Source organism: Paroedura picta, chromosome 3 (genome assembly GCF_049243985.1).
Source record: "Paroedura picta isolate Pp20150507F chromosome 3, Ppicta_v3.0, whole genome shotgun sequence".
Classification (NCBI taxonomy): Eukaryota; Metazoa; Chordata; class Lepidosauria; order Squamata; family Gekkonidae; genus Paroedura; species Paroedura picta.
In genome coordinates this window covers 56,388,628-56,401,938 of record NC_135371.1, presented here as the reverse complement: position 1 = coordinate 56,401,938, position 13,311 = coordinate 56,388,628, and the positions used below count along the sequence as shown (strand labels likewise).

The window sequence follows — 13,311 nt, the reverse complement described above, 5'->3', positions numbered from 1 at the left end:
AGCCGGCTCAAGGTTGACTCAGCCTTCCATCCTTCCGAGGTCGGTAAAATGAGTACCCAGCTTGCTGGGGGGTAAACGGTAATGACTGGGGAAGGCACTGGCAAACCACCCCGTATTGAGTCTGCCATGAAAACGCTGGAGGGCGTCACCCCAAGGGTCAGACATGACTCGGTGCTTGCACAGGGGATACCTTTACCTTTACCTTTGACAGTGCTGTTCTGTACACAATCTATGCATCATCATGATGTGCCACGCATTCTCTTCAGTGGCAATTGACTACATCTCAGCTAGCCTGAGAAGATGATGTCCACTTTCTTGTCTTTGCAGAATGTAATTGTACGGAGAATGGGATATGCAACGAAGGACTTCATGGAGATGGGTTCTGCTTCTGTGCTTCAGGATGGACAGGAGAACACTGTGAAATCCCACTAGGTAAATGTGTAAAACAGTTGACTCATCTTCCAAAAGTTCCATTCCCAGTCTGAATCTGCACTGGGCTTTTATTCCTGATGACCTCCAATTAAAAAAATCATCTATATGTGATATGATTTCCATTTTTATATCTAGCGCTTTAAAATTTCCCTCTGCAATATCTATGATTGATTCGTGGTGGCATTACCTTTCCCAGGAGCAGATATAACTCACTACATTTGAGATAACCGTTCTGAAAGCCCCAATATTAAGTATAGATCTCTGCATTTTGCCGAATAAACTTCTTCCCCCGCTCCTCCAACGCTGACATAGCAAAGCAGTCTGTTGCTGATTGGTCAGGGCATCAGTTCAAAGACTCCTGGTTCCCACTTGCCATTCCCTCGCAAGATTTATTTTTGTCCTCATTTTTTAAGTGACTGTGCTCCAAGCCCACACTTCTATGTGCTGAGATTTGCCTTTCAGAATGTCTTTCTCCCCTCCTTCCCTTCCCCCCCTTGCTCAGGAAAAGAAAAGTAAACAAGCCTCCTAATAAACCCCTCCCCAGCCTTGTGCTCCTGCAATGCTGGCTGGAACTTTGCGACCTCCATTCCCCTCCCCACTCTTAGCTTCCCCCAACAAGCGAGAAGGAAAGAGCAGCCATACAATTAAGTGTAGACACAGCCTTCTTCAATATGGGAAAAACAAAGACAGAAGACCTGGGTTCTGATTGATCTGAATCCAGTAGGATTGAGAACAGGAAAGAAATGTAAGTGCCGAACCAGCCCTGATATCATCTCTGTGGGCATCTCTGGGGAAAGATCCTGTAATTGTATCTCCAAGCTGGTAAGGAAAAGTTCCCTGGTGAAGGAGCAGGACAAAAATAGGGTAGATTAAAAAAAATTCAGTAGATAAGAATGAGAGGCAAGTTACTAGCCTAAGGTTACTCAGGAAGCTTCAGGGCTGAGCCTTATCCCCAAACCCTACACAAGGCTCTGAAGTAGCTGATTAATGTTGATGTAAGCCTCAATCTACATCAGCTGGGTAAGAGAAAATATAGGGTTGTTTTTTTTTCAAATCTGACGCTTCATACTGATGTCATAGTTTGGAAAAGAGAAAAAATTACTTTCTTAAAAGAAAAATAATTTTATCAAGGTTAGCAATTAAAGCATGGGAAAGAATGTCTGAATTAGAATTTATAAAATAACAAGAATAGTTAGAAGAAAGGCTATTCTGCCATCTTTGTGTTCATCTGTTCATCACTTGAATTTTTGGTATTCTTAGATGTGTGGTTTTTCAAATGAAACTTTTTTTTACTAGAAAGACATTTTCTTGGATTAGGACTTCGAAAACCAATTTTAGTTGTAAAGCTATGTGAAATGATGGATAACATAATTTCTGAAAATAAGTTCAGGTCGGGCTGAAGCAGTGGAGCAAATTTTGAGTCCAATGGTACCTTTAAGACCAACAAAGTTTTATTCAAAGTGTAAGCTTTTGTGTGCACAGCACACTTCCTCTGATACAATGAAATGGGAAATCTTGACATATTTATTTCCTTCATGATTTTTCCTCCCAGAGTTGAACCCAAACAAATGATAACCTTATCAACTTGGCTTGTTATTCCTCTAAGGCCTTTGAGCCTGTTGAACATCTTCATTATGGCTCGCCCTCTGCCTATATATGTATACTTGTAATTCTCATCTTTGGTATTGTGTCTAAGAAAGTGTGCTGCACACATGAAACCTTACACCTTGAATAAGGTTGTGTTTGTCTTAAAGGTGTCACTGGACTCAACCTTTGTTCTATAATTTCTGAAACTGAAAATGGAAGTGAATTTGTCTGATTTTCCTGATTTTTTTTAATATCTAGCATTGATGCCCAAGTGTTCCCCAGCCTGTCATCGTAATGGGGTGTGTCGATTTAATAATACTTGTGAATGCAACTTGCATTATGAAGGAGATGGGAGAATATGCACAGGTATGAGTTTAACAGTGTGGGATAAACCCAGTGTTTGGATCTGTGCCCAGTTATGAGGAGTCTTGATGTTTTGGGGGAGATTTTGAGTACCATTCACTATTAAGATGGTTTCCCTTAGAAAAACAGATTTTTCTCCCCAGGTTGTGATGCAGTCTAGGAGAACTTATTCCAGTGTACCAACACGTATAGCGGCTTTGGTTCAAACAAGATATCGTATCTGGCATGTGTCAGTTCATAGTTCCACCATCCAGATTTTGATCTTTGCACAAAGTTCTCAAGTGCCCCACTGCCCAATTTGGGCTTGGCCCAAAGTATCTGCTTGTGTTGGACATGCTGAAGGTGGCCTATCTCTAGATCATGCCATCATTTTTCTTTTTACATTCCTGTTTTAACATGCAAGATTCAGTGAGGCTTGTTATTGCAAATAGAAACTCAGTTGCTGATCACAACCTCATTCTTAGGAATTATAGTTCTAAGGGCCACCACTCAGGCCAGGTTACGGAGAGAAATGGCCCTGGGAAAATGGCCCCACCACAGTTTGCCTTGGTACATTCTCTTCCACCTTTCAGGCCTATCCTGTCCCTCATGATAAGGCTTGTTCTGTCCAGGTTGGGGAATACCTGGAGATTTTGGGAGTGGAGCCTGAGGAAGGTGTGGTTTGGGAAGGGACTTCAGATGTGCCTTACTTTAGGGAGGCTTGGCTGGGAGGACACATCCCACTCCGTGAGAAGCCCTCTTTACTTATGCCTTTGGCTTGCACCCACCCCTCTCTTCTGGCTGGGGTGACCCTGGTGGAGGGGGGCTGGCCCCTGAGTTTGGGTGGCTTGACCCTAAGTCATCACGCCACCAGGACTCTTCTTGGTGGCCTTAATGGCCAGTCATTCCATCTCACTACCACAGAATTAGAATATCTTTAGGGCTAGTACATATAAAATTAAACCAGTTAATTTATAGTAGATGTAGCTGTAGGATCTCCTCCATGCATAGAACACTCCATAGAGAGACCTGATACTCCAAATTTACTAATAACTAGAGTGGCAAATTACATCTGAGATGACAACTGAAGCTAAACATAAGACATCTATGCCAAACTTCTCTCTGATTTTTAAAATATGGGACACAACTCTGGTACTGTTTACAGAGCTTTCTCTTCTGGCATAAGGGCTTTCCCTGCAACTCAGAACTTAGATTCTTAGGTTCTGTATTATAGCAGTTCATCTTCTGAAGCTCCTACCAATGACTTAGAAGAGCAATTAAAACTTAGGAGTTGAACTCAGATGTACTTCAGTACCTTCTGAGGTGGCCTAAGCCAGCAAACTGTGGCCCTCCAGATGTCTATGGATTACAATTCCCATGAGCCTCTGCCCACCCCTGGCCTAAGCAGTACTGGGTCAGCCTTGCTCCTCATGGATGCTGGGCCACTATCAGAGATGCTTTGAGTTGTTTTTTTGCAGTGATTGACTACTGCGGCGACGACAACGGAGGCTGCAGTGAGCATGCAAACTGCACACAAACTGGGACAGACGTCTCCTGTACCTGCTTACCAAATTATGAGGGCGACGGCTATTTCTGCAGCCCCATCGACCGGTGTGCAGATGGCAGCAACGGGGACTGCAGTGAACATGCCACTTGCACCAGCACAGGTCCTGTAAGTAGAGCACTGCATTAGGAAAGATCCCTTCTGCACAGAGGGGCACCTGCTGTGCAGATTATTTGAGAAGTTTCTGTTCAGTGGCTTTTTGCAAGACTTCTTTACCGTGGGAGTGGGAAGAAGGAAGTGCAGTTCAGTTTACAGTCTAACCCAGGAATTCAACCCATGATGCCTTCTGCGGTTAAAAAAGAAATGTCCTCATTAGTTGATATTTAATGATTTTCTATCAGCATGCAACCAGGGGTAGTTCTTCTTATAGTGCGGATCTTTTCAATATTTGTTTACTATATCTATAGTCTGTCTTTCCTGCTGACACTCAGATGACATATTTAAAGTACTCTTACAGAACAATTTGCCTTGCAGAATACTCGACGGTGCGAGTGTAAAGCTGGTTATGTTGGAAATGGGGTGCAGTGCTTGGAGGAAGCTATCCCTCCCACAGACCGTTGCTTAGACGAGAATGGGCATTGCCACTTTGATGCAATCTGCACGGACCTGCATTTCCATGGTACAAGTTCCTGCTCTGTAAATCATTTGTTTTAGAACAGCCCCGCCTCGTCTATAATACTGAGTCGGGGAGGTGGGGCTTGTTGCTCATGGATATGAAACTCCAATAAATAGACTAATATAATTAGAAATATTCCCTGTATGCCAATGAGAGGTCTACCCATCCAACTCCAGTCAGGATTTTTCTTATTTACTGTACCAACAGAGCTCCTTGATAGACTTCCTTCCTTTGAGTTCCAGAATGTTCTGGTTGCTTTCTTTGTTGCTGATACTCGTATTCCCTAACCGCTGTGATTTGGGCATGTCTTTATCCTTTACATCAGAGTGTATTAGCTCAGGGCTATGATTCCTGCCCCCACAATGGTAAACCTGTTGCCCTCCCTTGCCATCTCCCTCCTTTTCCACTGTTTCATTCCTGTTTCTGCTACAGCCATTAAACGTCAGGCATTGTCTTTAAAAGGCCCTGCAATTGGAAGGAATGGTGCAGGTCAATAAAACATTAGCCAATGTTTGCTTGCTGAAGCTACATTTGGTGATGGCTGGAGACTGGGCATGTCAAACAGCATTTCTCCAAATTTAACTGAAATGATTTTAAAACTGCCACAATGTTGTATTATTTTTCTCCAGACAAAACAGTTGGTGTCTTCCACCTCCAGTCCCCCAATGGAAAGTACAACCTTACTTATCAAGAGGCTGAAGCCAGCTGTGCTGCTGAGGAAGCTACTTTGGCCACCCTTCAGCAGCTGTCTGCTGCACAGCAGGTAATGTGGTAGGCAGTGCCTTGGTCATGGCCATGGGTTTATTATGCCTCCTGGTTGGCTTGACTATGCGGTAGGCAGTGCCTCGGTCTGGAAGAAAAAAATAACAAACAGGTAGCTTATGAGATGGTTTCTGTAAAAATATTTACTATCATCATTAGAACAAATAATCATCAGACCTGAAAGAAGCAGCCAGCTACATAGAAAAGGGCAGTGAACTAGGAATCCCCTTGAATTATAGCTCCAGACTAAAGAGATCAGTTCCTCTGAAGAAAATGGCTGCTTTGGAGGATGCATTCCATAGCCTTATGCCTCCCTGCCCCAAATCCCCAAAGTCCCAAACCAGAACTGGCAACACTGTAGTGAACACATATTGGACTAGTCAACAGGGCAAAAGGAGGAAGAAGAACTCTAGCCCACCCACACCCTGACATCAGCCATAATGAACAAAAGTCTGATTAAGATAACATTGTTTTGGGCAGTAGTTGCCACCTCAGTGTTGATTTTAGTCTTTCACGTTCCCCTAGTTCATTGTTTAAAAATTACTCCTCTTTACTACTGCATTTTGGCTTCCCCTTGTATAGCAGCCTTGTTGTAATTGGCTTGGCCTTCTTTGGCAGACATGTTGTGGCTGCACCTACCTGGCACACAGCTGGTTATTTTGGCGGGCAAGGGGCAGGGCTTGGTGACGCAGGGGGTGTCTGAAAGCCAGTGTTAAACGAATAAACCAGCGCATGAGAGCAAGAGTGCTGTTTTTACCTTGTGAGAGTTTGGCTAATAAACTGTGTGACTGCACAGTTTGTCTAATAAAGGGTCATGCAGATGCCCCTCAGAATGAAAACACAATCCCATCCAGGCCAAACCAGACTCAGCAATTTGAGGGACATGATGAGTACACAGCGTATACAGGCCACTGGAAATGAGGAAATGAACATAGTTCAGGTTACTGATAGCCTGAAATAGCCTTCCATCCTTCCGAGGTCGGTAAAATGAGTACCCAGCTTGCTGGGGGGTAAACGGTAATGACTGGGGAAGGCACTGGCAAACCACCCCGTATTGAGTCTGCCATGAAAACGCTAGAGGACGTCACCCCAAGGGTCAGACATGATCTGGTGCTTGCACAGGGGATACCTTTACCTTTACCTTTAAGAGGAGCCTGTCTGTCTTTCGTTCCTTTCTCAGATGGGTTTCCACTTGTGCATAGTGGGATGGTTATTTAACAGGACCGCAGGTTACCCAACCGTGTACCCAAGTGCAAAATGCGGCACGAACCATGTTGGGATTGTGAATTATGGATTTCGAAGTGACTTCAATGAGACGTGGGATGCTTACTGTTACAGAGCTAAAGGTGAGGGGGCCTTATAGAGCAATTCTGCCTGCTTTCCTGCCACATGGGAAGATTTTCAGAATTTTATTACTCTTCTGTCCCCACACCCCACCCTGGACATCAAGGTGGCAATTGTGAGTTCTCTACACTCCCATTTTACCCTCCCAACAAGCCTGTGGGGTAGGTTAGGTTGAAAAAGATAATTGGCTCAATGATTTTCAAGGATAAGTGGGGATTAATATGATGTCCTATGCCCTGACATGAGCCTTTTGCAGAGTAAATCAATACATTTGCTGCATTACCTCAAGGTAAAACAATAACAATGGTGTATCTTGTATGAGAGCCTCTTGTGGCACAGTGGTAAGGCAGCAGAAATGCAGTCTGAAGCTGTCTGTCCATGAGGCTGGGAGTTAGATCCCAGCAGCTGGCTCAAGGTTGACTCAGCCTTCCATCCTTCCGAGGTCGGTAAAATGAGTACCCAGCTTGCTGCTGGGGGGTAAACGGTAATGACTGGGGAAGGCACTGGCAAACCACCCCGTATTGAGTCTGCCATGAAAACGCTAGAGGGCGTCACCCCAAGGGTCAGACATGACCCAGTGCTTGCATAGGGGGTACCTTTACCTTTTACCTTTATGCCCTGACAGAGCTGAATCAGAGACTGAGCCCAAAGACTTCCTTGGCTTCTCTAAACTGAATTCCATTAGCCTCCCAAGTGTGTAGAACCCGTTAGAATAGTGTAGTTTGCTTTATGTTGGCAAGTCTCACTCTTGTTCCTCCTTTTCAGATGTCCGGTGTGACTGCAGGGATGGGTTTATTGGTGATGGCTATACCTGCATTGGGAATCTTCTGACAGTGCTGGAGCAGCATGCCAACTTTTCCGTCTACTATTTTGTAAGTGCTGGAAGTGTCACATCCCTGCTTCCATCAGCTGTGGTAGAAACAGGCAGGGCTGGCATGTGACCATCTGCAGGAGTGTTGCTGTGGGCATTGCAGAGGATGACAGGCGGGAGAAATGCCCTTCACAGTACGACCACTTCGGTGGTTGATGCCATGTCAAGCTGACAATGTTTTGCTTTCCGGCCAGTAGGCAGGAAGCATCAGAAATAATAAAATCTGTATCTAGGCCAGGTTTCCCCACTAGATAGTTTTCAAAGCTGTTTTTTTTAAAGCAAGTAAGTAAAAACACTGTTAACTTTTTAGTTTTTTTTCTTGGCTTGACTGCATCTTCCACTGAATTTACTTTGAGCCAATCTACACACATGTCCCAAAGTAACCTCCATAACATTGTTTCTCCATGTCAACTGGTCATGTGTGTTTCTTCTGGTCTCAGGGGCTCTCCCTCATCATTTTGCATACTCTGGGGCTTCGTCTCATGGCATTAATTTAAAGCAGCCGTGGTTTCTTCTGGGAGGGTTGTGCATTTGCTTCGGCATACTGCTTCAGAAAAAGGACATTATTGGAATATAAAAGGGAGTTTATAGGGTCCCTCTTGGGAGTTCATAGGGTCCCTAAGGCCTACTGTTCATATGCAAAGGAATCAGGAAGTAAAATGCTGAAATGGTAGAGTAGACTGCATCACTTCCAGAATGAAGGTGATGGATTCCAGTTTTAAATGCTCCTCTGTGCAAAATGAACAAAATCTGCATGCAGTTAGAAAACTAGCACTGCAGGGAGAAAGTTCCTGCTCTCTCTTGCTACTTACTAGGCTGGTTTTCTATTTGCAGGGAGTTTTTAACACAGGGGAACTTTCCAATATGTGATCCATTGCTTAATCTATTGGGGTCCAGTCCATTCTGCCATCTCAGCACTTTGGTGCCTCATTCTGTTACATATATAAGTAAGTGTGGTTAAGCTGCAGCTGACTTCTGACAACCCCAGGAAGGAGCTTTCAGAGCAAATGAGAAGCAAAGATGGTTTGCCATTTCCTGACTTTGCAGTTTTCCTTGGTGGAGTGGCTTCCTATCCAAGTACCAGCCCTGTTTAGCTTCTGAGATCTGAAGAGGTCAGGCTATACCAAGTTGCCTTCCCTCCCCCCTCATTATCTTATGTATGTAAATTAGTCCTAACAATATTAGGGAAAACAATTTGTATTCCATAATGTTTAATTTTTGAGGGATTCTATTACATTGCGGCTTTCTTTGGATGCTGTAGTTGGTTTAAATTCAATGCCCGGTCATGTAAAAATACTTACATTTAAACATATTAACATATGACTGCTATGTAAGACAATTGCTATAAAAGTTTATGACTAGCAAAAGGGACATTTGGTTTTACTTCTGTATGCAGCAGCTACTTAAGAGATCTTTCCTTTGGGTTTGATTTCAGTTAGATGAAGCCACATCTTCAGATTAAGAAACAGGTTCCTTTCTTTGTTTCAGATGTTACTGGATTATGCCAATACCACTCAAGAAGGACTGGAATTTCTGAATCTCCTCTCAGATGACACCACTTATAAAACCCTTTTTGTACCCGTGAACTCTGGCTTTAGCAATAATATGGTAAGAAGTGCTTAATGAACACTAGACTGAAGATCCACGTTGTACACTTAAATCTGTTTAATGCTTCCTTTCCCCAAGCAATCCTGGGAGTTCTGGTCCTGTAGGGACTAGGATCTGCAGCAGAGAGTCCTCAGCATCTACACAGAATGTCAGCTTTAGAAGAGAATAGCTTTGCAATATATCATCAGAAATAAGCCTGGTTGAACTTTCAGTGATCATTCTGAAAACAGGGTGTTATTACAAAGATGAGAAAACTCCCCCATAGCTTGATTGGGCATGGTCCTTTCTCTAGCAATGATGGAGCATGTTGTTTTCTCTGACTGACATCAAATGGGATGCTGCCATAGCATCAGTCCAAATGTGCTTGTGTGGGCGGGGAGTTAGAAATCTGCATCCTTGCTGCTGCCATTACAGCATCCATCACAGCAGAGAAGCAAGTGGAATCAATTAGAGGTTCTTTTCCAGCCCAGGGTAAAAATCCAAGCTAAGAAACAACTTGTGAGGCTACAGAGCTCACTTCATATTGAATCTGAATTTTTCAAGATGCTGGAGCTTGTATTCTGAACCAGGAAACTCAGGTGAATCAATAACTGGTTAACAGATCTTAACCAACAGGTACTTGTTAATGGTTCAGCATCCTCTTGGAGAAGAGTGACAAGTGGAGTTCCCCAGGGATTTGTCCTGGGGCCTGTGTTGTTCAACATATTTATAAATGATTTGGATGAGGGTTTAGAAGAGATACTTACTAAATTTGCAGATGATACGAAACTGGGAGGGGTAGCAAACACAACAGAAGACATAATCAGAATACAGGATAATCTTGATAGGCATGAGAAGTGGGCTAAACTGAATAACATGAAATTCAATAGGGACAAATGTAAAGTTCTGCATTTAGGTAGGAAAAACCAAATACACCAATATAGGATGGGGGAGACTTCTCTTGGCAGTAGTATGTGCGAAAAGGATCTAGGAGTCTTAGTAGATCATACATTGAACATGAGTCAGCAGTGTGACTCAGTGGCTAAAAAGGCAAATGGGATTTTGGGCTGTATCAAAAGGAGTATCGTGTCCAGGTCACGGGAGGTGATGGTACCGCTTTATTCTGCTCTGGTTCGGCCTCACTTGGAGTACTGTGTTCAGTTTTGGGCATCCCAGTTGAAGAGGGATGTAGACAAATGGGAGTAATGCTCTGGTTTTGGGGCAAAACTATGGTTTGAAAGAAATTCTATGTTTTGCTCAAAAGCCAGAACATTTCCCCTTGTTATCTCTGACATGCCAATGTTCCCTTGGATGATGTGGGCATGCTGTGGTGGCCCTCCCCACTTCCCAGAACACTCCTTTCTGTCCCTTCATCAGCAGCGTTGGAGGACTTGGCAACCCTATGAGGTTACCAGTTTTCATGTAGGAAAGGTGACAACTTTTTTTCTTCAACCAAGTTGGCTATTACCCAATGGTAAACAGAGAGAAACAGGCTGTTACCCAATGGTTTCTGTGATTCCTGACAGCTACCCATAAAAAGTATTGGTTTTATTTTACTGGTTCAATCTTACGTCTGTTCAGTGGACAGCCATCTGCTGTACCCCAAATGAGCCTGTATATGAAAGGAATCACTGTTGAACTAAAAGCATTATACTGTTTGCTATGATTTTTCTCTCCCCTTTAAGTGTTCAACAATCACACTGTCTATTTACCCATAAGATAACTAAATGGAACTGAAACTTTTCTTTTGAAACTAGTCTTTAACACTGAGTGATCTGAAGCTTCATGTATCAGTGGGTGATGAGCCTCTTCTGAGCATCAATCTCACATCTGGTACAACTGTAGCTTCCCAAGCAGGATACAGCCTTTCCATTGCAGACTCCATCAACAGCACCCACCCACAAGTGAGTAACCACAGATGGGATAAGTTTGCTCTTTACGTATTGCATCGATTATTTTAAAAAGTCTGAATTAACTCTTGAAACAAAACATTGTTTTGATATCAAATTTTCCTCACAACACTAAGACCTCTTTAAGTGGAATTTCTATTAAATGAATGAGTTATCAATAAAGGTTTTGTTTTTTTTTGCTTTTATCGTACCAGGGTTCTAAGGTGGTTAATAGCACCATGGTTGTTGAATGGGATATTCTGGCTTCCAACGGGATAATTCATGCCATTGAAACACCATTAATAGTGCCACTTCAACGTGGGCATGTTGTTCAGGTTGGTTGCTGGTTTATTTATAGTGGTGGGTTTGCTCCGGTGTGAAACCAGTTGTTACAAATATGAAATGGTCCTTGTGCCCCCTGCTTCCACGGTAGATTAAAAGATCTAGGTGAAATCTACCTTCTGTTTCAGTTTTTACACTTCCCAGTGCTTCCTTGGGAGTTATATTTTAGAAAGAACTGTGCATATATTATTTTCAGTAAACACTGGCTGCATCCGTGATGCATGGCTTCTCTGTGGTACTTTCATTACAAACACAGAGGCATTTGCAGTGACTGCAGTTCTTCTAGACAGGAGTTCTTTGTGTACTTTCTGGCTGTCATTTCCCCTACCATCACAGCACAGGGCTTTTAAAACATCAGTAATATCTATAGTGGTAAGGAAAATAACAGCCACAAGGAGCCAATAGCAGGAAAATGGTATTGATGTGAAAGGCACCTTTTAAAGACAGCCTTCACATCCAGATGGTGTGATTGGATTGTGTTCTTTCCTAAAAGATCAAGTGAAGCAGGTTTGACAAAGAGCACATTGCAGATGGGAAAAACCTGGAAGAACCTTCAAAGTGTTCCAAAGCAAAGGCATAGGGGGAAATAACGTGTGGAAGTGGCTATTGTCAATTCAGACAATGGCAGACAAAGTGAAGGCAAACAATGAGGGCTGATCATATTGCTCATTTTTAATGGATATTCTGTCCCACTCCCAACATACTCTTTGTTCAGTATGGCATACTTAAGGTGCCAAATGATCTTAACGGAGCAACAACAGAAATAGGAAAGGGAATAGCAGGTGACCCTATCTGCCCAAGGGGGCCAAGGACCACCCTCCCCATTGGTATTGGCCACTGTCTGTATCCATATCTCTGAACAGAGCAGTTTCTCAACCTCCTGTTCTGACAGCTGTTTTAAAATGAATGAGAACAAGCTAATGGTCAAACAGTGGTATTTATAGTGGTTGCTGTATAAAGACAGCCTTTTGGCAAAGGGGATACTTGATAGAAGTTAAAATGTGTTGAAGTTGCCCTATTGTCTAACATGTTCAAGCATTAGCCAATTTAATTTTTCAGGTTTTGGATGCTGTAAAAGCATCTGCTTCTGCTATAACCATCAGTGTGAGTACTGTTATTGTTGTAGTGCTGCTATGTACAGCTATTGCTGGAGTATCCTACTACCTCAGAAGAAAGAATCAGGGATTCCAGTTTCGCTACCTGAAGGTATTTACATGATATGTTTGGATAGGAAATGATTATACTCTTTTCAGGTGACCTGCTTCTCTAGTTACTTTTATCCCCCCTTTCATTGATGTTATTCTTTTCTTTGACGCTACTTCTACCAAGAGATTGCTGGTGTTCCTTTAGATCCCACAGCAGTGCATCTGTGACTACGTTTAAGAGCATGAATTTGTATTGCAGTTGTGCTTAGTTAAGGAGCTGAAAAGCCTAGGAGAATAAATCCTGTGTAATTCCAGTCACTGAGAAGCACTAAGAATGGCCTTTGGCAAGCCTCAGGTTCATCTCTAACAAATGGATTAACCCTGACTTTGCTTATAGGTTTGCTGTAATGGTTACTGAGATAACTTTCAGGAAACACTGTGAATACTTTCCATTTATCCAGCACTTTTTCCAAAGCATTAATGTACACAGAACAGTTGGTGGCTCTGCCCATTTCTAATCAATTCATCAGTACTGCTCTTTGAAAGGCAAGGAAATGCCTAATCAATTTGTACTTTGCTTATAGACTGAGCTGGAAGATGAAGAGCCTTTGCCCTGGGAGGAAAGGTGCCCCGCCTTGGTGTCAATCCCAAATCCAATCTACGGAGCACATAGTTCACTCTATGATGAGCCATTTGAGGTAAGACACTCAATCTTCAGCTTTTGTTGACTTAAAAAGTAAATTGTTGAGTCCCATTAATCATTGGGAAACCAGAGATTTTTCAGCTGTTGATATCTACTACAATTGCCAAAGGGAGGAAATGGTATTTCC

General features: G+C 42.9%; 1 protein-coding gene across 2 annotated transcripts in view; it reads left to right on the top strand.

The window, feature by feature from the left end:
- Positions 1-13,311, top strand: part of STAB1 (stabilin 1) — a 121,113-nt gene that overhangs the window by 106,055 nt on the left and 1,747 nt on the right. The window contains exons 57-68 of one of the 2 annotated variants that reach the window (XM_077325813.1): positions 328-432; positions 2,278-2,385; positions 3,840-4,033; positions 4,400-4,544; positions 5,171-5,304; positions 6,484-6,649; positions 7,413-7,519; positions 9,007-9,126; positions 10,863-11,009; positions 11,210-11,329; positions 12,396-12,542; positions 13,066-13,179. In XM_077325813.1, coding sequence (XP_077181928.1) covers positions 328-432; positions 2,278-2,385; positions 3,840-4,033; positions 4,400-4,544; positions 5,171-5,304; positions 6,484-6,649; positions 7,413-7,519; positions 9,007-9,126; positions 10,863-11,009; positions 11,210-11,329; positions 12,396-12,542; positions 13,066-13,179 — 1,607 coding nt within the window. Of the gene's footprint in view, positions 1-327; positions 433-2,277; positions 2,386-3,839; positions 4,034-4,399; positions 4,545-5,170; positions 5,305-6,483; positions 6,763-7,412; positions 7,520-9,006; positions 9,127-10,862; positions 11,010-11,209; positions 11,330-12,395; positions 12,543-13,065; positions 13,180-13,311 lie in introns of those variants that run through there. The other variant, XR_013229068.1, reaches the window with a different exon arrangement.